The sequence below is a fragment of the Hippichthys cyanospilos genome, chromosome 3 (genome assembly GCF_059441005.1).
Source record: "Hippichthys cyanospilos isolate Australia breed blue-spotted pipefish chromosome 3, RoL_Hcya_1.0, whole genome shotgun sequence".
NCBI classification, from domain to species: domain Eukaryota; kingdom Metazoa; phylum Chordata; class Actinopteri; order Syngnathiformes; family Syngnathidae; genus Hippichthys; species Hippichthys cyanospilos.
In genome coordinates, this window is record NC_142371.1 from 19,716,116 (window position 1) to 19,743,970 (window position 27,855).

General features: G+C 41.3%; 1 protein-coding gene across 2 annotated transcripts; it reads left to right on the plus strand.

The window, feature by feature from the left end:
- Nucleotides 1–454: 454 nt before the first annotated feature.
- On the plus strand, nt 455–27,275 carry cacng8b (calcium channel, voltage-dependent, gamma subunit 8b). 2 transcript variants are annotated; one of them, XM_088410248.1, is made up of 7 exons: nt 455–559; nt 1,715–1,869; nt 12,614–12,873; nt 16,400–16,624; nt 20,757–20,840; nt 22,178–22,318; nt 23,527–27,275. In XM_088410248.1, the coding sequence occupies exons 4-7, from the start codon at nt 16,402–16,404 to the stop codon at nt 24,312–24,314; spliced, it is 1,236 nt and encodes a 411-aa protein (XP_088266374.1). In that variant the 5' UTR covers nt 455–559; nt 1,715–1,869; nt 12,614–12,873; nt 16,400–16,401; the 3' UTR covers nt 24,315–27,275. The 2 variants fall into 2 exon arrangements, with proteins under 2 accessions (XP_088266374.1, XP_088266375.1); XM_088410249.1 differs by lacking the exons at nt 455–559; nt 1,715–1,869; nt 12,614–12,873 and having other exon boundaries at nt 16,127–16,624.
- Nucleotides 27,276–27,855: the final 580 nt, after the last annotated feature.

Below are 27,855 nucleotides of genomic sequence, written 5' to 3' on the forward strand. Positions count from 1 at the left end.
AACAGATTAGTAATTTCACGGGAACGGATTAGTAAACTGTGTGTTCGGATTCGTAACTATGGAAACAGATGAGAAAATAATAGTTTTATTCTCCTATCCCGGAACCAGAGGGGCTCCGTATGCACGTGATTGTGACTTGTCTTCTTTTTTTTTTTAATTTTGTAGATCAGCGCGTAGCGTATGTATGCAGTGTGGAGTTGAGTGGGTTTCTCTTTTCACCATGGCCATTACTGCATGAAAGAGCTGTCACTCCGAATTAGCTCGCTGTGGCTCCCCACCCCAAGCCCCGGTGTGTGTGTGTGCCCGCGCGTGCGCGTGCACGCCTGTTGGACAGCAAAGCCATTTTAAAGCTATTGAAGGTCATTGTCTGCTGGGTTTTGTGCAACCTAATTGTGTGTGTGTCCTGCAGCAGCTCAGCAAGTGGCTGCAGCGTCCTTTTTTTTTTTTTTAAACTCACACTGTGACATAATTCAGCCTCCACCAGCAACAGCACTGAAGTCATTAGAGCGAATGCTCGTGCTAGCCACGACAGCCTGTATTGATATGTCACTATTGACTGGTGAGTTATATTCACGCTCTCACAGACTGAAAGACAGATATGTCGCCAGCTAGATATTAATGATATTAATTTTGAACGTGTCATAATGACGTTTTACCTGGCAAATTAAGTTCGAATTGACGCGCAGCCTAAATGCTAAAAAAATAGCATTTAGTAAACGCTAAAAATTTAGCATTGACCCCCCGTCATTTCACGGGGTATTAAATGCGCATGCGCAGGCAAAGCCGTAAACCAAGGTTTTTTTTTTCAGCATTTGTTTGATATTAAGTCTCTCCCACACTCGTAACTATAAATAAGCACCTTTAAAAATAAACACATTTTCAATGCAACACCAAGACGCTCTGATTGTTAAAATACTGCACAAACACAACAGTAAAATGCCTGTGTGTTTACTACCAGAGTGCCCACTGGTGGCAAGTAAAATAGCAGTTCAAACTCAAAATGAATAGTTTGATAGTCTTCTTTTGTCTCCCCTTGCTTGCCAAGAGATTGCCCCCTGGTGGCTAGTATTCAAAGCACCATTCAAAAGCATGACAAAATAAATATAGCTTTATTTATTAAACTTTCGAGTGGCTTTTGAACCCTTCCATTTCTCAATGTGGCCCCCAAATGAAAACGTTTTAACATCCCTGCTTGATCATTTGATTATTAATCAATTAGGAAGTGTAGTAAAAATATGATTTTTTTTTTCTGGGCGAGGTTTGATTGCTAGCTTCTGATTTGCTAGCTAGCTAGCTTGCGTAAATTATTTCATGGCAACTCGGTCATGCCAGGTTTGACACGTTGTCAACATCTAAATGAAATTTCAGCTCCCTACTGTCGTTTTTTAATGAATTTCCTTTGATGTGAAGATCAAAGGATTGTACGAAAGACTTGCACGAGGGTTGAAATCATTTTCCATTGATTTTTGGATTAATTTTTGATTAATCGATTAATCTTCCTCCGCATTGACATTTTAAGTATTTGAAGCCAGTTTTTATGGCATGAGGCAAGGGCAGTCAGTCAATGATGCGTGCCAGTCCCCCCCACACACACACACTACCCCCCCCCCCCCGACCCCCCCCCCCCCCATCCCCCGCCTGCTTGCTCCAAAATGATTTTTGAATGGAATCCCTAATGATGCGACCTTCCACCTTTTGTTTTATTCCCCATCAGATCAGCGTGCTGCACCCCCCACCCCCACCCCCCACCCCTCCCTCCCGCCCTCCTCTCCACCATCATCATCCTCATCACCATCATCATCTCCTCCCCATCCTCTTGTGGAGCGCGCGGCGGCGAGAGGAGCTCCGACATCCGGCAGCAGCCTGCAGGTGAGCTTCCGTGGCGACGCGCCTTTGCTTTATTTGCGTGCGTAATCTTTTGTGTTTGAAAGGCGCCGATGTTTGCGCCGCCGCTCGCACGCTCCGAACTTGGTGGCCGGAGAGCGAAAAAAAAAAAAAAAACGTCTGATGACATCATGTTTAGACTATTTACTATAGCGCGGCGACTATAATTAGCGGCGTCTATTATGCAAATGACATCCTTATAATAGCTCATTGTGAGACCCCCCCCCATCTCACCCACCCCCACCCCCATCTGCTTCACTCACTCCTTTCATCCTCGAACGTATTTACTATTTATCATATGTGCCGCAATTTAGAGGTCTCGATGTGATTTGTAAGATGCCAGGCGTCCATTTTACCCCCCCCCCCCCCCCCCTCCCCAATGAATAGCCAGCGCAGGCAAGGGTGATGATGCATGTGTGTGTGTGGCCGTTAATGAATGCACCGCAGTCTGCATCGCTCTACACGAGCTTTGCACGCTTGCAGCCTCGTGTGTGTGCGCTGATGCTGTATGTGCACACAGAACCCCCCCCCCCCATCCTCCGAGCCCCAACCCAACCCCCTCCCTGCAGGGCATCATGTTGACGATGACCCACATGATGTTCATGTGAGGCATGTTTGTCCACCAAAAAAAAAAAAAAAAAGTGCCCTCCGTTTGCACCGATTCATCATGTAGTTTTCAGGAACGCACATGTGGAGAGGAAGGTGTGAGAGGGGATATGTGGCGTGTGCACTGCAGCATTCAGAGGACCCCCCCCCCCCCTCCCACCCTCCCCAAAAAGCAGCATTCCTGCACAACTATATATGTATATATACTTTAGGGGTTGTGCATGTGTGCTGCAGCTTTCTATTATTTTTCTTTTTTAGCGGGGTATGTGTATATACGTACCTGTACGTATATACATATGTATGTATATACAGTATGTATGTATGTATGTATGTATGTATGTAAGTATATACATATGTATATAGGTGTATATATACATACTTCTGTATCTATGTACTTATACAGTATATGTACAGTGCATATGTGTGTGTATATACACGTATAGATAGATAGATACTGTGTGTGTATATATATATATATATATATATATATATATATATATATATATATATATATATATATATACATATATATATATATATATATATACACAAACACACAGTATCTATCTATCTATACGTGTATATACACACACATATGCACTGTACATATACTGTATAAGTACATAGATACAGAAGTATGTATATACTATATATATATACTGTATTTATATACACACAATATATTTGCAGGTATACACAAGTAAACTGGTGAATATTAACTGAATGTTATATATATATATATATATATATATATATATATATATATATATATATATATATATATATATATATATATATATATATATATATATATATATATATATGTGTGTATATATATATATATATATATATTTATATGTGTGTATATATCTATACATATATATTTATATACACACTATATATTTGCAGATATACACGAGTAACTGGTGAATATTAACTAAATGTTATATATATTTATAATAACTGATATATATATATATATATATATATATACACACATATATATACACACACACACACACACATACACACAGAAATTGAACCATGATGGCGTCCATCAGCACCTGCTGTGCCTCAACTTGTGTGACCCCACCTCCTGCAGGTTGCACCAGTTGTCTTGTATTTTTCCAGTGACCGGGGAGAGGAGGGAAGCGTCCGTTTATTATTCCAAAAGTGTCGCTGTGTTTCCAAAAAAAAAGAAAGAAAGAAAGAAAATGATTTTTACGGAACGATGCAGAGGAACAAAAACAAACAGGGCGGAGCTATTTCGTCGTTCGACTCGCCCAGGACGTAAACATGGACGCACGCAAAATATGATTGTGCCGGATGACCCCGCAGTAGAAAGGGGCGGAGCCAGCGCTGGCTCAATTGCACTAGATGCCTCGATGCTACTTTCATGAGATTGAGTTGGAAAAAAAAAATGTGTTTTTAAAAATCATAAGTTGCAAGACTCCATCTGAGGATTCTGGATTGCAACCAAGTGGATGATTACACCATTAGGTGACTCATTGCGGTCGATAGTAAGCCACACGCATCGAGAGAAAAAAAATCGTTATCCTCAACACTTGATGACTCGTCAAAAAAGATGAAAAGTTTGGAATTTTCGTTTTTTTTTTACACTCCTCCGGCGGCTCTCTGTCTCGTCGTTTATCTGAGGGGAAGCAGTTCTGCCGTGCCGCCAAGTTTAGCAGTTATCAAAAGTCTGCACACCCTCGTTTGAACGCCGGCTTTTTGTGATGTAAAAAAAGGAGGAGACCAAGTTCAATCATTTCAAACCTGAGAGGAGACGATAAACAAGTGAAATACTGTGTTTGAATATACCCCAATTTGATATCGATACCATTTTTCCTTGAATCGATACCAGCATGAGTTTTCATCTCTTGAGAACTAACCAATACCAAGTATCGATACTACTAGGATTTCGGATACATAACATTTCCTCAAAAAAACAAAGCCAAAAAATGTTATCCAAAAAATGTATGTATCACAATAGAGGATTTTCTTAAAAACTGCATAAACATAAGGGCAATTTTCAGTTGTAATTTTTCGCTCCTCATTTTAAAACCCCAGCAAGATGGTGAACGGTGCTCGTATCAGCTGCTGTTGTGATTCCTGTTGATGATATTTACCTGTTCCTTTTTAATTATCTGATACCTTAAAATAAAGCCTGGTATCAGCCTGATACCGCTTGTATCAGTACGCACCCATCCCTAATGTATCTAAAATTTGAAATGATACCAGGTACTGGCTCGATACCAGACCTGGCATTGGGACTTGCCCATCCCTAATTTATTCAATACCTACAAAAGTTGAAAGTTGAGTATCGACCCGATACCAATACTTAGCATTGGTACTTGCTCATCCCTAATTTATACAAACTCTATTGCGCTAAAAAAATGTTTTTTTTGCAATTATTACTCAAATGAAGTTGTTATTTGTGTCTGCTGTTGGGTCCATTTTGTTACACATGAGATATAATTTGGAAGGCCAGGATGTCCTCCACTGAGTACACTAGGACTTAGTACGGTAGCTTATGATGAGTCCAAAGATATAGACCAAAATCTAATGTCCACTAAAGTGGACGCAAATGAATGGACTGGATCTCAGGAGGAAACAGGAGTTAATCCGATAATTTCTCATTAGATTGAGTTGAGATGTTCTACCATGCAAGCATCTTTAGGGCACGTCCCAATTCGGGTGGAGGGAGTTTTCCCATGTATCAGCTAGCACAGCAAGTCGGCTTTTGGGGGCCTTGAAGCACAATTTCGTGGGGCATGATTGAAGCGTATCGCGTCTGCTGTGTGACCCGCGCAAACCGATACTTGATATTGGGATGCGCCCATCTGTAATCGTAATCATCGTTTTTAACTTCAAATAATTGAATTAATGACGATAAAATTACCGGTGCAATGATAAAACGATAGTAGTTCAAACATGTTTTTTGTCAATATCCGATCCATCGTCACAATAATCGACAGAACGATCGATTTTTAACCCTTGTGCGCACAATTTGCAAACCAATATTGTGAATGCTTTTAAAGGCGTAATCATTAAAGTTATTTATGAATATTTTGTTTTCCTTCAACCACTCAAATTGTTCAATCCATACACATGTAGGTTAAATTTCCCAATGAAAAATGGTGCAGTCCGTCTTTGTAGCCTGTGATGTGATGATGACACTTTACGACATAGCCATGAACTGGGCTCTACCGCCACCTACTGTCTTGAAGTGAAACACAAGTCAACAAAGAATTTTCTGTTTGCTGACATAGTTTGAACGCCGCTCAGGGGAACGTTGCAAAAATCGCTGGAAAATCAATGTCATAAGCCCTATTAAAATGCACGTCAAAAATCGTAATTCTAATAGTTTTCTATGGTCCAAAATTTGGACAATGACCATTTTTGTCCACAAAATCTCGCACATCCACCTGCAATCGCATAAAAATGTCAGAATCGTTGCATTTGAACCTTTTACACGTTTTAATCACCTGCTGGAAATTTCAGCTCCCTGTTGTTCTTTTCCCCACTGATTCTTTTATGACACGACCTAAAAAAATCCAAGGAATTTGCCTAATTTGTAACATCATGCCACAAGGGTTAAACTACCGCTTCTCTGCCGCCGCTTCCTCCATTTTGCCCTCCGAAGAAAATTCTCTGAAAGCCGAGTGGAGATCTCATCTTGGAGAGCATGAGTATGCGTCCGCATGGATATTTATGCATGAGCGTGCGCTCATCCGCAAGCGCTATTTGGGGAGCCTCTTAGACCAAGGTGTTAATGTCAGCGCCTCCTCGGGCGCTTGCGCTCCGACGAGGTCGCATGCGGGCGGAGGTGGCCGGCCATTCAAGTGCCTTTTAAACATGACCTATTTTGCCATTCCCGTGTCATCGCATTTGACGGCGCCGCTGCTGCTTTCAGCCTTTGTGCGCGAGTTCATGTTTGGCTATACTTGTGAGGACCGCTTTGAGAGTGAGGGCATTTAGGCCGGTACTCAGGTGTATGGACTTTTTTTTCGACCTAAGGTAATCGATGACTTTAGTACTTAGATACATAGAGTAATCAATTACTTTAGCATTTAATTACCTACAGTAGTACTACGAAAATAGCAATTTTTAACCCCGGGTTTTGCTGTCTTTTTGTGGAGCTTGTTTATTTTTTGGGACCATTTTGGTGGACCCCACAAGTTCGGAGATCTTTTTTCGGGTCAAGACTTGGTTTTAGAGTATATAGAGTAATCAATTACTTTAGCATTTAATTACCTAAAGTAGTACTACGAAAATAGCATTTTTTTTAACCCTGGGTTTTGCTGTATTTTTGTGGAGCTTGTTTATTTTTTGGGACCATTTTGGTGGACCCCACAAGTTCGGGGATCTTTTTGCGGGTCAAGACTTGGTTTTAGAGTATATAGAGTAATCGATTACTTTAGCATTTAATTACCTAAAGTAGTACTACGAAAATAGCAATTTTTAACCCCGGGTTTTGCTGTCTTTTTGTGGAGCTTGTTTATTTTTTTTGGACCATTTTGGTGGACCCCACAAGTTCTGAGATCTTTTTGCGGGTCAAGACTTGGTTTTAGAGTATATAGAGTATTCAATTACTTTAGCATTTAATTACCTTAAGTAGTACGACAAAAATAGCAATTTTTAACCCCGGGTTTTGCTGTCTTTTTGTGGAGCTTGTTTATTTTTTGGGACCATTTTGGTGGACCCCGCAAGTTCGGAGATCTTTTTGCGGGTCAAGACTTGGTTTTAGAGTATAGGTTTGAATTGGATTTTGGTTGAGTTTAAGATAAAGGTTAGGCAAGCTGTTGTGATGGTTAAGGTTAGGCTTAGTCGCCAGGAAATGCATGATGTCAACCAGATGTCCCCACTATGATTGAAAAACTCCCTTGTGTGTTTGCGTGCGTGCTCACGCTGGTGTTGACCTACCTGAGCGTGCGTCGGCATGTAGATATTTATGCGTCTGCGGTACTTTGTGTCAAGATTCGGAGGCGCCAATGTTTTAGTCTACCTTTGGCCCCCCATTTGCAATTTCCATATTTGCATCCACTTGAAGCGCTAATCCTCCCATCCTTCAAGTGAGCTTCTGCAGCCGCTTTAGGAACATTATCTCGGCCGATGAAAAATTCACATCACACTATTTTTAAAAAGCAGCTAGCCCAAGTACACCTTGTGCCTCTCGGCTTCCGATTTTTGCTCACCAGAGGCCGCATGCGCTCGGCAGATGCAATATTAACACTCGTGCGGTATCGTGTCCATTTTTTGGACGGATCCTTAAATATTCCACTCAACTAAGTTGGTTGTGCCATTTGAAACTTTAACATGATGTCACCTGGGTGAAATTTCAGCTGCCTACTTGTTCTTTCATTGATGTCTTCTTTGTTGTAAAATGCTATTCATGTAAAAATGAAATAAATAAATCTATAGAGTGCCTCGTTTGCCATGTACAAACGAGCAAAATGACTTAAGGAAGTAATCTTTAGTTGAATACTTAAAGTAATCGATTACTTTCGGTACCCGAGTAGTTGATCGAACAGTGCGGCCATTCTTTAGCCAAACATGACATTTAAAAAACAACAACGATACCGCTAAGTAGCTGGGATGGAATGTCTGGACTCTTAAAACGTCAAAATATGTCTTTGGGATGGAATGAGCTAATTGTCTGAACAACGCAAACGCGTGTAGTCTTTGTGTTGTGCCGCTGCTAGTCTTCACACGCTCACCCAGGACGAACATATTACAGATGTCATCATTAATTCAACACGCATTTCCGTTTGTTGATGTATGCAATGAATAGCTAATGTTGCAGATGCTACAAAATTCTAACGGCCTATGGGATAGATGTTCCTTTCCTTGTGCTTATACCGTACGGCCATGAGTGGGAAAGGCGAGCCTGATTACTGCTGAAGCTTCTCCTGAGCTCGGCACTTCTTCGGAACGCTCCCTGTTGGCCTTTCAAGCTCAACTCAAGCTAATTGGATTCTTCCTGGACCGAAGCTTTCTCCACTTTCTCCTGGAACTCGTAAACAAACGTATACAGCCTTTAAAATAAAAGGGCCTGTATCTTCAGGAGCCAGGAGCTTCATGTTAAAATGTTGATTTCTCACCCTAAATACCCTCAAAGTGTTATTTCCCTTCATTGATGAGTTCCTAAGCATTCCTTGCTTATTGTACACCCTCAGAAGATAGTAAGTCGCCGTACCACCAGTGCAAGAGTAAATACACACCATCGTTATCCATGCATTTTAGTTTCACCAGCCCCGTCGAAGCAGGTAAATATGACTTGACGAAAACTCTTGACGACAGAAGCATTTTTTTACCGCCCTACCCCGTACCACCAGTGCATGGGTAAATACACTCCTACCATTATCACATACAGTATTTTAGTAACACTAGCATGTGACAGAAGAATTTTGTTCCGCCCATGCAGGGGTAAATACACTCCGACCTTTACCATTTATTTTAGTTACACCAGCCCCACCCGAGGAGATAAATGACTTGAAGAAAACTTATGACAACTGAAGAAATTCATATCTCCCTACACCGCCCCTAACCGCCCGTGCAAGAGTAAATACACCCCATCATAGCAGATGAGTATGAGGACAAAAAAATAAATAAATTTTACGTGATTTTTTTTTAATAATGCTGCTTATAATCTGGTGCAGTTCATCGTCTGAAAATACATAAATAGCTTTTAATGTTTTGATGGTGTGATGTCATTTTCCGCCGTGTTTTCAATCTTACTGTAGTTGTAATTATTCTACTGAAAAAAATAACCTAAAAATTGCAATATCAGTGAAAAATTCGAATACATTTTTTCCAGAAATTTTTTATCCCTACTTTTAACTTTTCAGCTCAGTTTATTCTTTCATCATTTGACCAACATAAACTCAATTCAACCTTGTAAATTCCACTGTACCTACAAAGCACTTTGGTAGACTGAATCCAAAATAACAATTTAAGCACTGATTTTTTTTTTCTTTAATGATGAATTTTTTTTTTAATCTGTCCCTCTTGTACTTTCACGCTCTCCTCCTCTCGCTCGTCGCGCCACTCTGTTAATTATTGTAAGGAAATGGGAAATGCTGATAATTAAATGGCAATTATGATGTTCCACACAGGGGACTTTTGCTGAGGGGAATACGGAAGGTCATCCCAAAGGTCACGTGCCTTTTTTGGAAGGCCTTAGGAAGTATTCTCGCTGCGTTTTCTCCTCAGGGAGCGACTTTATGCTGGAATGTCATAGTTTTGCATATACACACATAACTGTATTTTCCGCACCATAAGGCGCACCTAAAAAAAAAAAAAAAGACTTAAAACATGCCATCAGTGTCTGATTTATTAAACTGTAGTACCGTAGAATTTTAGAAATAATTGTAGATAAATATACATATTTAAATAAATAAATAAATAAATAAATAAATAAATTTTTGTCCACGCAAAATATTAAACATAATCCTCTTTTGGGATGACAGGAGAGATCTGTTCAAAAAAATAAGTTAATAATAATTAACTTAATAAATATTTAACCACAAAAAAGAATCAACATAAAGTGTAAGACTTTTTCTCAAAAAGAAATATTTATGAATAAATATTTGTTCACAGGAATTTATTCAACTTAAAGTGTCCTCTTTTGGGATCATAGTAGAGATGTGTTCTGAAAAATAAATTATTAACTTGACAGGTAACGAGAGGCGGCACAGGACAAGTTGGGTGGAACCATTCTAGCTCGAGGGAGAATTTGACTTTTTTAAAATAATGATAATTTTGATAACGTACTGAACATAAAATGTGTTATATGAACTTATATTTTTCTGAAAAGTTTAATTCATTCAAGAACGAATTTTAAAGGATTTTTTTTTCGTTTTATTTAAAATCTCAAGTACCCCCTAGAGTTCTGTAGAGGACTCCAGCAGAGAACCACTGATCCAAACAGTCTTTCAATGTAAGCGGTATTTTTTCCCCATTTTTCAGATAGTACTTACCGCACATCATCTTTATTCGTAATTTCTGATTATTTACGTGTAACCGATTCATCTGATTGTTTTGTTGACATTCCCCTTTTGCGCATCTCCTTTCCTGTAGCTTCTATTCCATGCGCCTTATAATGCGCCGCACTCTATATATGAAAATAGCTTTAAAATAGGCCGTTGATTGGTGGTGCGTTTTATAATCCGGTTCACCTTATAGTGCGGAATATACAGTACTGTAAGTAAGCCACACTGCAGCGGTTTACATAATAAGAAGGCGGGAGAGAGCGATATGAGGATGAGGAGGACGTCTAGCTGAGGATTCAACAGTTTCCAACATGCTGCTTTTCGTGTGTGTGTGTGTGTGTGTGTGTGTGTGGAGGGGGTACTCACAATGCAAACTGGATGTAACCTATTTTGCTCACGCTGCCATATTGCGTCATCAAATATTCACGAGGCTTCATGTCTGCTCGTTGTGTACGTGTGTATCCAATGCTTGCATTTTGTTTGGGGTTTCACTGAAAGAAAAAAAAAAAAAAACACCGCAGTGCTCACGCGCCGCTCGGTAGCATCTGTGTCGCAGTCGTTTCTCGCACACACACGTGCACACACACGTTGATAGAGCTTCGAGTCACGCTCATTATGATCACTTCAAATGTCACCCCTCCATCCATTTTTTTTTTTTGCTTTTTCATCATCTTCTTTCCTCCCCCACCCCCCATTTCCCTCGCTCTATGCTGATCTCCACTTTGGAATTCAATGTTGCCATGGTAACATTGTCGGGTCGGTGTGCCCCCCCCCCCCCCTCCCCTTTTTGCTCCTCTATTCAGACGATGAGATGCAGCACAAGTCGCGCTGGAGTCATTCCGCTTTTTAGCCTCCGAAGACACGCCGTCAGTCCAGTAGAGACACAAAAAAAAAATGGCGTTCACGTTTTAATTTGATTGCTTCATATGTTTTGGGGATTGGTTCAAAACAAGATTAATGTTCTTTTTTTTTTTTTTTCTGGAGCGATACTGAGTCAGATAACCGATATTTGGAGTCAATATTCATTTTCAGAAACAGGGAAAATATTGCCATCAAAACGAAAAAATATGCAGAAGTCGTTGAAATATCGTTAAACACATTTCCATCAAACAACTTTTCACATTTGCATGTTTTTGTTTTTTCTTTCAAATGAATTTATGGTCGTCTACACGTAACCAGAGCTCTTTAAAAAAATGTCCATATACTTTAGCTTTTCTGAAAAAAAAAAATGCTACTACACGAATCAGCATCAGCAGTTTTATTCATTCACAAGCATGCCAAGCCACTAGGTGGCAGTAGTGAGAAAGAGCACATCTGTACTCTATATATTAGGAATCAGGTACTGTAAATAGTAGGAATCAGGTGAGAAACTTAACGCCATTTCACACTGGTAAATAAAGCAGAAGCTTTTGTCATGCAAACAAGTGATAAACATTGCCCCCTGGTGGTGGAATGCTTGATTTGACACGTATCGGCTTTTGAAATGGTAATTCCGCCGTGGCGGCCAATATCGTTGTCGCGATTAAAATTCGATTAATTGTGCAGCCCTATACTAAAGTGATATATTTTTTATTTTTTGCTATCACTCAAAATGTTCATGAAAATAATACCTATCCATATCGATAAAGACATTTTTTCCCCTCTTTGGAAAATAACTGTCCAAAAAATGGACAAATACCACCAAAGGCCTAAAAGCAATCAAACCAAGTTTTGAGCGATAAATTGATGGACTAATAAAACAACAATTGCAGGAGACTATTACAACTTGAAGGCGTTTCCAAACATTTGAATTGTCCCGTATACTTATGACATTGTAAAGTGAGAACCAAACGGAAAAATGTCGAGGTTTGTTAACGCAAATTAATTCTTTTCGTTTCGAATCTTTGTAAATCAAGCGACTAAGCGAACGAGCCAATGATTCATGACGGAAGGTCATTTCATTTATCGCTGATTAATTATTCGAGGCAAAGCGTCAAACAGTCCGCAAACGCTCATGGACGAATTTGACGCGCCGATCAACCGGGAAGGCCGAGGAAATGACGCGCGCTTGTTTTCATTGGAAAGGAGGCCCCTGTGGGATTTCATCTGCATATTGAAACGGCCCCATTCTTCATTTGTGTGCGCGGCAGCTGAGCGGCGATGACGGGCCCTTTGGTGGCGGCTTCCTGCTAGCGAGCGAAGGAGAAGCGGGACCGGCGTCCAAGATTCAGCCTCCCCTGGCACCGGCCAATCCAGCCAGAAAGGCGGCGCGGGAGGAAGAGAGCGAGAGAGGGCGAGCGGCTGAGAACAGTCGATGGATGCTGTCCGGATCGAAGGGGCAGCACGTTCTTCACTGACGAGGAAAGGAAAGATTTCAAAATTGAGTCGAAGGATAGAAACTCGCCGTCAGGTAAGTCCGCTCCAAATTTCAAAGATCCCAATTCAGAGATTTGATTCTGTTCCGCCCATTTGGCTTGCCAGCTCTGTTTTGACTCCAAAATGCACGCTCGCTTAAGACGGTCACTTCAGAGTGCCTCGTTGTCCGCCGCAAGTGTGTACTTGCCGTGCGCCATGGAGGGTTGGTGATTTTTTCTGCTCTAGAGTGCCTCATTTAACACGAGTGTGCGCACGTTCCAGAGGAAAAACAGAAGCGCAAAAATGGTGAAAAATTGTTTGACTTGATAGTTAGCGACAAGTTAGCTAGCTCTGTCTAGACGTAAAAAACACATTTTCACTTTGGACGGGCCCTTTCGAGTGCCTCATTGTCTGCCGCAAGTGTGTACTTGTCGTGCACGGAAAGGCGGAAGACCATAAAGGGGTGGTTATTTTTTCCCGCTCTAGAGTGCGTCGTTTAACACGAGTGTGCGCACGTTCCAGAGAAAAACAGAAGAGCAAAAATGGTGAAAAATTGTTTGACTTGATAGTTAGCGACAAGTTAGCTAGCTCAGTCTGGACATAGAAAACGCATGTTCAATTTGGACGGTCATTTTCGAGTGCCTCATTGTCTGCCGCAAGTGTGTACTTGTCGTGCACGGAAAGGCGGAAGACCATAAAGGGGTGGTTATTTTTTCCCGCTCTAGAGTGCGTCGTTTAACACGAGTGTGCGCACGTTCCAGAGAAAAACAGAAGAGCAAAAATGGTGAAAAATTGTTTGACTTGATAGTTAGCGACAAGTTAGCTAGCTCAGTCTGGACATAGAAAACGCATGTTCAATTTGGACGGTCATTTTCGAGTGCCTCATTGTCTGCCGCAAGTGTGTACTTGTCGTGCACAGAAAGGCGGAAGACTGTAGAGGAGTGGTTATTTTTTTTAGTTTAGTTAGCTAGCTCTGTCTAGACATAGACACACTTCGAGTGCCTCATCATCTGCCACAAGTGTGCGCTTGTCTTGCACAGAAAAGTGCCTCATTTACCCCGAGTGTGCGCACATTACAGAGATAACCAGTAACGCGAAATTGGACTCGATGGTTAGCGACACGCGGTTAGCTAGCTAGCTCTGTCTGGACACAGAAAAACGCACGTTCACTTTGGACGGTCACTTTCGAGTGCCCCATCGTCTGCCACAAGTGTGCGCTTGTCTTGCACAGAAAAGTGCCTCATTTAAACTGAGTGTGCGCACATTACAGAGATAACCAGTAAAGCGAAATTGGACTCAATGGTTAGCGACAAGCAGTTAGCTAGCTAGCTCTGTAGGGACACAGAAAAACGCATGTTCACTTTGGACGGGCACTTTCGAGTGCCTCATCATCTGCCACAAGTGTGCGCTTGTCTTGCACAGAAAAGTGCCTCATTTACCCCGAGTGTGCGCACATTACAGAGATAACCAGTAAAGCGAAATTGGACTCAATGGTTAGCGACACGCAGTTAGCTAGCTAGCTCTGTCTGGACACAGAAAAACGCATGTTCACTTTGGACAGTCACTTTCGAGTGCCTCATCATCTGCCATAAGTGTGCGCTTGTCTTGCACAGAAAACTGCCTCATTTACCCCGAGTGTGCGCACATTACAGAGATAACCAGTAAAGCGAAATTGGACTCAATGGTTAGCGACACGCAGTTAGCTAGCTAGCTCTGTCGGGACACAGAAAAACGCATGTTCACTTTGGACGGTCACTTTCGAGTGCCTCATCGTCTGCCATAAGCGCGCTTTTGTCTTTCGCAGAAAGGCGGGAGAGCATAGACGGTGATGTTTTTTTTTTCTTCTACAGAGTGCCTCGTTTGCCATGTGCGCAGGTTACACAGAAAAACAAAAGGGCCAAAATGGCGGTAAAAGTAAATGTCTGATATTTGGCCGTCATGCGTTCCTCCGCTCTCTCGCCTCGCAAGTTTTAAGGCGGGCTGGATGTAAGTAAGGCTTCTGAATATGGAATAGGGCGCGTTTGGCATCGCTTCTGCCTCGTTAAGCCGAGTCAGCAGCCGTCCGACTCGCCTTCCAAGGGCACGTCCTCGCTTCGTGCCGCTTTCTTCTTCTTCTTCTTCTTCTTCACCTCTCTCCCACCCTCCCCCTTTTCCCAAGTTCCCCTTCTTATCAGCTCACCTGCATGACTGCTGTGTTTTTCAACGAGGTTCTCCTGAGACCGTTGGAGCGTCCCTTCTTCTTATGGCGTGTCAAACTCATTTTGGTCCTGGAACACTTTCTTTATCGGGAACTTATAACTTTTATTGGGACGGTTAAACCAAATACCGTATTTTTTGGACTATACAGTGTACATAAGCCTCCTATTCTAGTGCGGCTCACCGGCAGAGATTTTTTATTTTATTTATTTATTTTTTTGCTAGCTACGGGGAGACAATCCACCGCTAAAGCAAATGTATGTATCTGTTCAAGGTGTCAACTTATGGAACAACTATCAAATATAACGGAAAACTATATAACTGTGCTCAAAAAGAGTTTTAAAAATATCGTGCTAAAAATACGAAAATCATTTATAAATTGAATAATTAAAAAAAAATAATAAATAAAATAAATAATAATGAAATAAAATGATAAAAAAACAAATAATTATATATATATATATATATATATATATATATATATATATATATATATATATATATATAAAAAAATTGATTTTTATTATTGTATTTCATTATTATTTATTTTTATTTATTATTTTTTTATTATATATATATATATATATATATATATATATATATATATATATATATATAATTGTTTGTTTTTTTATTATTTTATTTCATTATTATTTATTTTTATTTATGATTTTTTTATTTATTATATATTATATTATATTATATTATACTATATATTATATATATATAATATTATATATTATATTATATATTATATATATAATTATTATTATATAATATTATATTATTATATTATATATATAATAATATATATTATATTATATATATATATATATATATATATATATATATATATATATATATATATATATATATAAAAAATGACGGAATTTTTGGGACTATAGTTTATTGTATAAATATAAATTTATAATTTTAATTTATTTTTATTTATTTTTTTTATTTTTTTTATTTATTATATATATATATATACGTATATATATATATATATATATATATATATATATATATATATATATATATATATATATACTGTATATATAAAATGACTATTTTTGGGACTATAGTTTATTGTATAAATATAAACTTATGATGACTTATAAATTTTTAAATCAGGATTATTGCTGTTGTTCTCAAGCTTTTTTGCGAAATATATTTCAAGGCAACTATCCCTAAGCAACAAAGCATTTTTGAAGAAAATAATAATTTGGCCATTTGCGTGTTTCGAGGTATGGCTACGCTCATCATAATATTATTCGAGCAAGGACGAAAGCTGATTTTGCGGGCCGCGTAAAATGAGGCGTCGGTCCGGATCCGGCCCCCGGGCCTCGAGTTTGTGACCGGCGCGGCCCTTTTGTTTCGGGCAGGCATGGTGTGTGAGAAGGGGATCCAGATCCTCCTCACCACCGTGGGGGCGTTCGCCGCCTTCGGCCTGATGACGGTGGCCATAGGGACGGACTACTGGCTGTACTCGCGCGCCCTCATCTGCAACAGCACGGCCAACGTCACGCAGGACGACCCTCACAACAAGGACAAGAAGGACCCGGGGGCGCTGACCCACTCGGGACTCTGGAGGATCTGCTGCCTGGAAGGTACGGCCCGCGCGTGGCCCCCTTGATTTTTGCCGATGGCCTTAAATGCTTCTCAATGCCGTGGCAGGAACCCCCGGGGCTTGTTTTCAAAATAAGAGCAAATGAATTGGAAAGCGAGGCAGCCTATTACCGAATATTTTTCCGCTGCCTCCTTTGCAGAAAATGACTTCTATTTTATTTAATCTCATACGGATGCGCAGAGTGATTAGTGATGCGATTTATTTTAGAAATACAACACATGATACGATCTTGCTTCTGGAGTCCCGAAAAAATATGTCGAGAGATATCGCTACAACCGTAATGACAAAATTTGATTGATCAGACTTGGATGGCACTGCGCTAATTTAATTTTTTTTATTTATTTTTTTATCCAGCAACTCCAGAAAATAAATGTCGTAACATCATCTGTTTTACTTCTGCAGAAAAATTGCATTGCTAATGACGCCGCCTGCTATAAAGCCTACAAATAAATCATCCAACATTTTGCCACTCAACACAATTTAGCATCAGGACTTTTCCAATTCATTTGCTCTTGATTTGAAAATTAAAATACACTGTTTCTGCCTATCTTTTTTTAAAGCATTCAAATGCAGTAGATTTGCTGATAACCAGAAAAAAACAAGTTCAAATCTAACCCCCATTAGTGTTTTCAGGTACCCCAAGAGTACTTGAACCCCCTTTGTGAATTACTGCACTAGAACAGTGCTTTTCAACTTTTTTCTTTATTTCCGGCTCCTCTGTGGGAAAGTTGCATCGCCAATAATACAATAAAACCTCACAAAACAGATTTGGCAAAGAAGTTACGAAAATACAATAAGTTAATGTTCCAAATGATTTGCTCTTAATTTGAAAAGAAACCTGTAATGTTCCTATCACAGCTTTTAAGAGCATTTGATTGCAGTAGCTTTGCAAAAAAACATGTTCGAATCTAATGCGCCCCCCATGAGGTGCTTCGCATACCCCCAGGAGTTTTTGTACCCCTATTTGAAAACCTCTACACTTCTGTAGCTCATTTAACATCATTGTTTTACTATATCATAATATCATAAAACTTAAAACAAACTAAATACATACTGTACAACATATTTGCAAATAAGTTACAATGATACAATAAGCGATTTCCTCTTCCAATTCATTTGCTCTTAATTTGAAAAGAAACCGTAAACTCCCCCTGCGTTAGAAAGCATTCAATTAGATATGCTGATGCCCAAATTTGTGGAAGCATATTTTGACATAGCCATTTAGCAGCGCGTGACAATATTGCGCTAGCGCTCATTATTTTCATGATCAGCAAAGCTCCTCGAGCGCGCCGCCGCGACGATTTCAAACAATGGAGGGATAATGACACCATACGGAAGCCCCACCCCCTCTCCAAATAACCCATTAATCATTGTGCTTTCCGCGCCGGCTGCCGTCGCTGAACTGGAGTGCCCAAACCAAAGCTTGCCTTCCCGCCTCCAGTCCAGACGGCGTGAGCCTCTGATTCACTCAACGCTCCCCTGGCAGCGTTCTAAACTGTAGGCAGGTACGAGCAAATTTACATGGAACATTTACTCTCAAACGCACCCGATTGAACACAATCCTGCAATGTTTCATTTGATTGATTTAGGAATTATAAATAACTACAAGTATATATGTATGTATGAGTTGCTACATGTTCCAATTAGTTTGCTCTTAATTTGAAAAAAAAAACACCATACTGTTCCTTTTATCAAGAACAAGAACAAGGAAGAATTACTCAATGTATAAAGTATCAGCGACTGGTATCAGCGGCACCTGAGACTACTCAATACTTGAATCGGCGTTTCAAGTATTGAGTAGTCTCAGGTGCCGCTGATACCAGTCGAATTACTCAATGTATAAAGTATCAGCGACTGGTATCAGCGGCACCTGAGACTACTCAATACTTGAATCGGCGTTTCAAGTATTGAGTAGTCTCAGGTGGCGCTGATACCAGTCGCTGATACTTTATACATTGAGTAATTCTTCCTTGTTCTTGTTCTAGTTCTTGTTGAGTATTCTAAGTTCAAATCCTCCTGCTGGTATCGCTCTGCAAAAAAAGTGGTATCGAAAAAAGTATTCTCATGACATCCATGCAATACAAAAAGGCCATTTTGGTGAATAAAGTGCAAAATATTGACCTCATTTATTTGATCCAAAGCCAATGATCAGACCCAAGGAAAAAAAAAAAAAACAATTTTGAATGTGGCCGCCGCTCTGATGTCACGCGTAACGTCGTTGACGCGATCTACTCGCCCCGCGGTGGAAACGCAATCCAGATTTCCTTGGCAAAATGAAGTGACGCACGTGGCTTAATCCCCCCCGCCAAGCAAAGCGACCAATTACAGATAAGATCTCATTCTCGCAGAAAATACCGCATTGCACACAAGCTCCTTCCGTCCCTTCGTCTTCGTCTCCCAACATCGCAGTTTTTCGTGTCCTCCGTATATTTTCTGAAGGTGCCAACTGACGCCCATTTTTGGTATTTTAAATATTTGCGGGAGACGTTAATAAAGATTCATGAATGATTTGAAACTAGGGCGAGTTGAGTCGTTTTAATTGTAGACTTTACTGAGAACAAAGTTACTAAAGGAGCAGGACATGAAAGCAAAATGGGATTAGAATACCGTAAATTTCAGGCTATAAACTGCAACTTTTTTCTCATTATTTGAGCCCTGCGGTTTATACATCGATGCGTCTTATAGTCCGGAATTTACCATAGTTTCGTATTCCTCTTTATAGTTACTTTTTATTTTGTTTGGAGACTTTTTTTGTTGGTGTTAGTTGTTAGAGCAGGATTGTTCGTTTTTTTTTTTCAACAAAAATGCTTTAGTTTTTGTTCATTTTAGCATTTTGTTTAGTTTTTTTGTCAAAAAACTATTGTCTTGGTATGTTTACGAACTGAGGATTAGAGGGTGTATTCCTTCTATCTAGCGCTATTTAGATCTATTCGGGGTGCTGTAGAGGAGGTTCCATCAGGATCCGCCCCTCTACACTCTTGGCGGGGGTCCTTGAGGGTGCAACTGGTCTAAATGTGTTTTGTAACCCTAACACGTGTTTTTTTGGGCAGTTCCGTGGGCGGTGCTTCGGGATTACAGAAAGTCCTGATAGGGACGCCACAATCAGTACAGGGACCGTCACCATGTTCCTGGAAAAGAAGATAGCAATGACATGGACTGATAGTATATGGACTTCCACCTACGTCCCCCATTATCATAAACTGATTGTGACCTTGCTGCCAGTGATTTTGTAACTAGGACCAATGCCAATCAATAAAAGAGGGGTGAACAGGAAGGATAACCTTACCGGAAGGAGATCTCTGTCCGCTCTCCTCGCGAGAAAAAGTTTGTTGTCTTCCTTCTGCTTTGTTTTTTCATTCAATTTTCTAGGCTCCATCGTTAGGCTTTTTTGAGTAATTGATCGAATTTCAGTTGATTCCAGACTGTCTGATTTAATTACATGACACCTTTGGCTTACGGGACAGTGACGACGTCCGCTAAACGACACGCTAGTTCCCGTGTTTACTTTTATTTTTACTCTTATATTTTTTTACTTTTACTTTTTACTTTTATTTTTCCGAAAAATCGTCAGGCGTCGATATGCTCGTCGATACGTTTACCGGCCCGTGGTGATAAAAAGGTTGGCGACCCCTAGTGGAGAAAATCGGAGGGAGACTAGCAATTTTTTCTAGCAACGGATTCCGCACGGTCGTAAAATGGCTTCATAAATTGTGAGGCGGCGCGCCAGTCGCCTCCCACGGGCCCGGCGTTTGACACCCCGTTAACGCGCGACGCCACTGATGTGCGCCTCCATCTGCTTCTTCACAGAGCGACATTACGGAGCCGCAAAGGGAGGCCGCCGCTCGTCCCACGTGTGTCCATCTGTCCCTCCGTCTGTGTGTCTTCATTTCATCTTGTCACACAAATCCATCGGCGGGCATCGTGCGCGCGTGCTTGTATGTATCGACTAACACCACGCGTGCACGTGTCCCACTAACCGCCGCGGAGACGCCCACGTCAGTCCTTTTTGCGTCCCCGGGAGGACGCCGGCTCTTCTTCTTCTCCTTGTCCGCTGGCTTGTGCGCGCTCATCACTTTTTTTTTTTTTCCTCCCTCACTCTGTCTTTCTCTCAGGAGTGAAGCGAGGAGTGTGTTCTCAGATCAACCACTTCCCGGAGGACGCGGACTTTGACCACGACGGGGCCGAGTACGTCCTACGTAAGTCAAACGGCTGCTTTGTAGTCCGGGCTCGTTGCGTTCTTGCCGCGGCGGAGGAATCAACACGTGACAATCTGGACTAAAAGTCACGGGAGACGGCGCGGCCTAGTTGAGGCTAAACGCCCCGCGGGGATGCGAATGTGCCCTGCGATGTGCGCGCGCAAGCTTGTTTACAAAGTTGCGTAGGCTTCTTCTTGGCATTTTGCTGGCATTTTCGCTCTCCTGCGGCCTACTTGTCTTCAATGGCCGTGCGTTGCGTTTGCCAGTATGAATTTGAGTGCGTTTCAAAGGAGTACTGTAATTCCCCGTATATAGTACGCCCCTGCGTATAGGAAGTAGCTTTATTTTTCGCTCGTGTTCATATCCGTTTGTTGAGGGTTATGAGCGTTTCGGATGGCCCGCGTTGTGAGCGGTCAGTAAACGCCTCGTCGGTGTGAAGTCGAATCGAGGCGCTCGTTTTTATCTTTTCCTCGTTTTTGCCGTAGTTACACAAAGTTGCGCAGCGTCGGAGTTTCACCAAGTTTATGATTGTGTGAATAGGTCGAAAGAGCGCAATTAATCAAGGATTCAAATGGAATACCTTTCCACGCTCGATTCTTACCGTTTTTTCCGCACTATAAGGCGCATCTACAAGCCTTCAATTGTCTCCAAAATGGACCATACATTAAAGGCGCGCTTTATAATCTGATGAGCCTTATAGTGTGGAAATAACCGGAATCAGCCGGAGACATCGTAACCTTTACATGATCCCCTCGGTTTTAGTAACATTCCAAGAACGGACTTGGGCGTAGGTTCAGTCTGCTCGCTTCTTTTTTGGGAAAATAATGCCGTAAAAACCTCAGCCAACACGAGCTGCTGTTAGCTGCCTGCTAACAGCCAACTGACGTCCATTACGGTAATTATTGTAAGTAAGAATACGACCGGTATAAAAACAAAACTCATCTTATGTGGCTGACCGATCAATCTTTCTTCATTTTTTAAGCATTTAGAAAACGCACCCATACTTTCGGCCTTCATTTTGGGGGAAAAAAAAAAAGTGTCATATATTTGGGGTATTACGGTATTTGTTGTCAGGTTCAGGCAACCCCGAACAAACCAGAAGTAAGACAACAAACGTTTTCTCCTAAGGAGAGCGGACAGGGATCTGCGCCCTCTTGTTCTTCTGTTTGTTTTCCAGACTATTTTAGCGATCTCGCCGAAATTCCACACCATTGTTTTATTTACCATAAATGTACATACTGTGTATTTTGGACTATACTACGCACTTTCAAAAATTGTGTTTGTATGTTTTGGTGAAGCGGTGTATTGACGAGCGCTTTTTTTCTTTGCCTTTTCAGGTGTGGTGAGGGCTTCCAATATCTTCCCCATCCTCAGTGCCATCCTGCTGCTATTGGGAGGCGTGTGCATCGCTGCCAGCCGTTTCTATCGGAGCAAACGCAACATCATTTTGGGGGCGGGGATTCTCTTTGTGGCTGCAGGTAATAGGTTACATTTTGCAGTACATGTGACCAAAAAAAAGAATTCCCGTGGTTTTTTCCTGGCATTCTTCACGCTCTCATTTTCTGTCTTGCTCTCGTTCGTTCTCTTTCTCGCTCTCATGCTCTTGCTCTGGCTTACTCTCACGCGGCCTCTCAATCTGTTTATCTTGCTCTCATTATCTTTGCTCTCTTGCACTCTGTTATTCTCTCGCGCTCTCACTCTTGCTGTCGTTTTCTTGATCTTTCAGTTTCTCATTCTCACCGTGTTGCTCTCTCTCCTCGCTCTCATTTTTTCACTCGCTCGGATTTCACTTATTCGTTCTCTCGCTCTTTCAATCTCTCATTCTCGCCGTGTTGCTCTCTCGCTCTCATTTTATCATTCGCTCGGGTTTCACTCTCATTCATTCACTCTCTCTCTGAAGGTTTCTGTTGCTCTCACTCTCAGATCATTCTCTCATTTCCTCTCGCTATCTCTTACTCTCGCTGCCACTCTCTTGCTCTTTCTCTCAATTCTGTTTCTCTCACTCTCTCGTTTTCATTCTCTCTCACACTCACTGTGTTATTCTCTCTCACTCTCAAGACCTCTCTCTCTCTTTTGGTCTCATTTATTCATTCTATCTTGTGCTTTCCCTGTCTGGCTCTGTCGCTCTCACTCTCTCACAATAATTCTCTCACTTTCACTATCATTCTCTCTCTCGCTCGCTCTTCGTTTCTCTCACTTTCATTCTCTCTTGCTTTCGTTCTCTTTTACTTTCTCGGTCTCTCGTTTTCCCACTCTCTCTTACTCATTCTCTCTCTTGCTCTCTCTCCCGATCTCTTTATTTCTTTTATCCTCATTCTCTCTCTTGCTCTTCCTTTGCTCCCCCTCACTCTCGCACTCATTCTTTCTTACTCAGTCTTGCTCCCTCACTCTCTCATTTTCCGCTCTCTTTCTCACTTTCTTTCTCATTCTCGCTCGCTCTCTACCGCTTAATCCCTCTCTCTCGCTAGCTTTGTCTTGCTGTCGCTCTCTCACTTTCCCTTGCGTTCTCACTCTTACACTCCTGCTCTCTCTCTCACTCGCATTTAGACGTTTAAAACGAGGAACTAATCCAACTAACCCGATGGACCGCCCAGCCTTAATACACACGCACACGCACAAATGCGTATTGTAACACGAATGCGAACGTAACGTAACGGGCGTCGTCGTGTGGGTTTTTTTTTTCCAGGTCTGAGCAACATCATCGGCGTGATCGTGTACATCTCGGCGGCGCTGGGCGACATCTCCCCCAAGAAGGACGAGGACAAGAAGTGGCAGTACTCGTACGGTTGGTCCTTCTACTTCGGCGGCCTGTCCTTCATCATGGCCGAGATGGTGGGCGTGCTGGCGGTCAACATCTACATCGAGAAGAACAAGGAGCTGCGCTGCCGCTCCCGCACCGACATCTTCAAGAGCACCACGCACGCCATGCTGCGCCTCCCCAGCTACCGCTTCCGCCGCCGCTCCCGCTCCTCGTCCCGCTCCACCGACCCCTCCCGTTCCCGGGACCCCTCGCCGGTGGGCGGCGGCGTGGGGAAAAACTTCGGCCTGCCCCCGTCGGCGCTGCTCTCCCAGGGCCCCATCTCCGTGTCCACGCTGCCCAACCCGCACTCGCGCTCCCACGCGGCGCTGGCCGGAGGCGACATCTCGCTCTACACGCTGTCCCGGGACCCCAAGCTGGGGGGGCTCCCGCCCATGTACGGCACGGTGGACCGCGCCACGCTCTACCAGCTCCACAACTGCTTCCCCAAGGACGGCGGCGGCATGATAAGCGGCACGCTGCCCTCGCTCAAGTCCCACAACCCTTCCAACTCCTCCAACTCCAACGTGCCGATGCCCAACTCGGCGGGCTCCGGCCCGCCCCCCTTCGCCTCGTCCGCCGTGGACCGCGAGCGGGGCATGGGCACCCTGGACAGGCTGAAGGGAGACCGAGAGAGCAACTCCAACACCCTCAATAGGAAGACCACGCCTGTGTGAAGTAGCAGCCGTCCGGCACAGCCGAGATCTCGATCCCGCCCCCGCCCCCGCCCCCGCTCCCGCCCCGCGGCGGAAAGAAGAGTCCTAACCATAATAACCGTGAACTCAAAACTATTTTGATATTTCCACGCGCTAGAAAGGATTTATTTTGTTAACGATCAACATGCAAACTAACCTCGGGCTACTTCGGAAAAACAATTGTGCAATATTAGCGCTGATTTAGCAGACCTGTGTTAGCGTCGGTTGTTGTTGTGATTATTCTTTGCGTTCGTGCTAGGGATGGGCACGCCGATCCATTTGACTGGAATGTGTCCCGCTTGGGCCGCTTTTGCCCCCCCCCCGACCCCCAACAAAGCATTTAAGAAGGACACCGAGTAGGAATGAAACAAGTCCTCAAGTATTGTAATTCTCATCCCTCAGTTTAAAATAAAAACTCTGTCGGGAAGCTAACCATGCGTACCGGTAACACGTCAACTTCAAAATAAACTTTACCTTCCCAAAAATAACATTTGGACATCAATGCCCTGGTCCACTTTTTTTTTAAGAAGCTCCTGTTGGAGTGATTATTACGCTAGTTAAAGTTGCTGGAAAAAAAAAATACTTTGACCGAAAGCAGCACACCAAACATTAGCGGCTAGCAGCGGCAAGCTAGTTTATAGCTAGCAGCACCCAAATGCCCCAAATGGGTTGACGAGAGCCGCCAGATTACTTTTCAAAGGCAGTTTAATAATCAATTGACATGATCAATTTTGAGCAGGGCTCGAGAAAATGTGCTTTTTTTTTTTAGCTAGCAAAAATGACTACTGTCACTTTTTCTAGAATCTCAGTCATTTTTCTCTCTGCGACAGTTTGATTTTAACCCAATCTAAAAATGATTTTTTTTTTAAATGTCTTTTATTCCCTCCCAATTCATAATTGTACTTTCACCTAGCAAAAATGTCTATTTTTCATTTTACTTGAATACCTGATAGAATTTCAGTTTAATATTTGATAGGCGCAGTAATACTAAGATCAAATACATGATAAAAACCAGTTCTCATATGCTAAAAGTAACTTAGTGAACTGCTTGACAAAGATTTCATTCGAATCAAACCTCCGAAGTTTTCCCATCGGTAAGGACGAAAACTATCAAGGATGTTAAATAATAATTTAATAGTGCCTCACAGAGCTTTCATTTATTTCTAGTATAATATGAAATTGTCATTCTACTAATGCAACCGAGTGCTAATGGAGATGTTTTTAAGATCAGGCCGCGTTACTGGGCAGATTACATTCACGTGGCAACAGAGAGAGGCTGAAATCTGATTGGACACAATTACGGAACGTCCTCATGATTTAATATAAGCATTGCAGGCGAGAAAAAAACAACTATGAAATGAAGGGGAATACACGAGTACCACTTCCCGGAACAAATATTAGAAATGTTTCGAAAGTTCCCTCCCGAAAGCCAAAGAAAAAGCAAAATGTGCGGCAATGGCCATCCCTCGCTCGCTACGATGTACCGGCCGAACGTTTCCATATTGCTGACTTCAACTGTGATTTTTATTTGATTTTACCGAGCGGCGTGTTCCCGTGTCCGGCATGAGCGTGCACAAAATCCCGCGCCGAGATTTCTTTGGACTCGACGGCCACTAGTACGGCGTTTTGTTTTGTTTTGTTTTTTTCCTTCCAGTTGTGAATACTGTAAATTGTCTTCCAATAATAGGGATGAAAAGAAGAGATGCAACAATAACGACTCTGTTTTGGCCTCCGTTTGTCTTCTTTCCATTCTGATACGTGTTGACAGTATTTCTCGTAGCGCTAGTCGTGTTGACCATGTTTGTTCTTTGGGCATTAACGACAAACTCGTCGAGAAAATACGAAATGTGTACAGAAGCGGGCGCAAATTGACGGAAGCCTGCAACTGCCAATGTGGAGTCAACATTTTGCTTTTATTTATGTTTTATTCATATATATTCATATATATATATATATATATATATATATATAATTTATTATTTATTTTATATAAATATTTAGATGTTGATTATACACAATTTTTTTAAAGATATTCAATACCATTTTTTCAACTGATACCAGTACTCGAGTAGTCACCGAAACCGATACCTAGTACCGATACAACTAGTACTTTTGATATGCAAAATTTCCCACTCCAAAAAAAACAAATGCAGTACATTGCGAATACAAAAAATTTCCCATTAAATTTCATGAAATACATTGGTTTTCTTTCGTCTAATTTGTTATTACCAATACCATGAAATAAGATTGAAGTATCGACCTGATATGATACTTGGTATCTATACTTTCCCATTCCTAATATTTTTAACATAGTTTTTAGTATTTTGCCTACATTGTAACTACATGTAGTTTATACACATCATTTTTTTTGAAGAAATGTTCACTTTTTTTTCAGTACACCTGTAGAGTTGTCACCAAAACCAATATCTAGTACCAATACCACTAGTTCTACTAATATGTGAACATATTTGCAAATACTTTGAAACATATTTTGTCCTGCATGTGAACATATTTGCAAACGCGTTCGAATGAATTTGCACATTTGTTCGGACGTATTTGCAAATACGTCCAAACATAATTGAAGGATAAATGCAAAAAAATATTTAGTACATTTCTACTAAGAAAACTTTTTTTTTTCATTTTTATGCTTTTATTTATTATTTTCTATGGTGCATAATTTCCTTTCCGTTACTTTGGGGTACGCGAAATGTTGTTAGCATTCCGGTATATAAGTACGTTTGAACGTGTTTGCAGTTATGTCTGAATGTACTTGCAAACACATTTGAACATACTTGCAAATAAGTTTGTTTTGAAATAAATAGGATTGAAATTCTTGGCAAATATGTTGGAAGTTTGGAGTTTTGCTGTCAAAACCGTTGACTCCAGTTTGTCTGTTCCACGCTTCCGTGCAAGATGAATGCCTGAGTTAAAAAAAAAATATTTTCTATGAATCCCAAAATGACGCAAAAAAAACACACACACACAAAAAAAAAAAATTAAGCACCATGTAAATGTGCGTTTTGGAGAGGCTGATTTAAAAAAAAAATGTACGTTGTAATTTATGCTTACATATATTTGTAAATTCAAGAAAAATGAACTTTTGTTACTCGGACTCTTACTAGGTGGTTTACCTCATTAGCCCACCCCTGTGACCTTTGACCTGCCCCGCCCCCTTCCCTCACATTGATGGTATAACCTCCCCAAAGATTCTTCTCACTGTGCTTCCTCGCTCTTCTCTTGTACGAAAGTGATGAGAATGTAAGCGGCTACACACACTTTTTTTTTTCTTCTCGAGGATCTGACTCTGATGCAACCAACAAAAGAGAGAGAAAAAAAAACAGGAGAAGCTTCCAGATTTTTTTTTTTTTCTTTGACCTTGGACAAAAAAAAAAAAAAAAAAGTGACGGAACGTGCACACAGAAAGCATTTATGTGGGCAATATGAATCATGTAGTAGATATATAGAGAAAAATGATTATGGTTTATCTAAATGTGTGAGAAACACAAACACTGTATTGCACGGA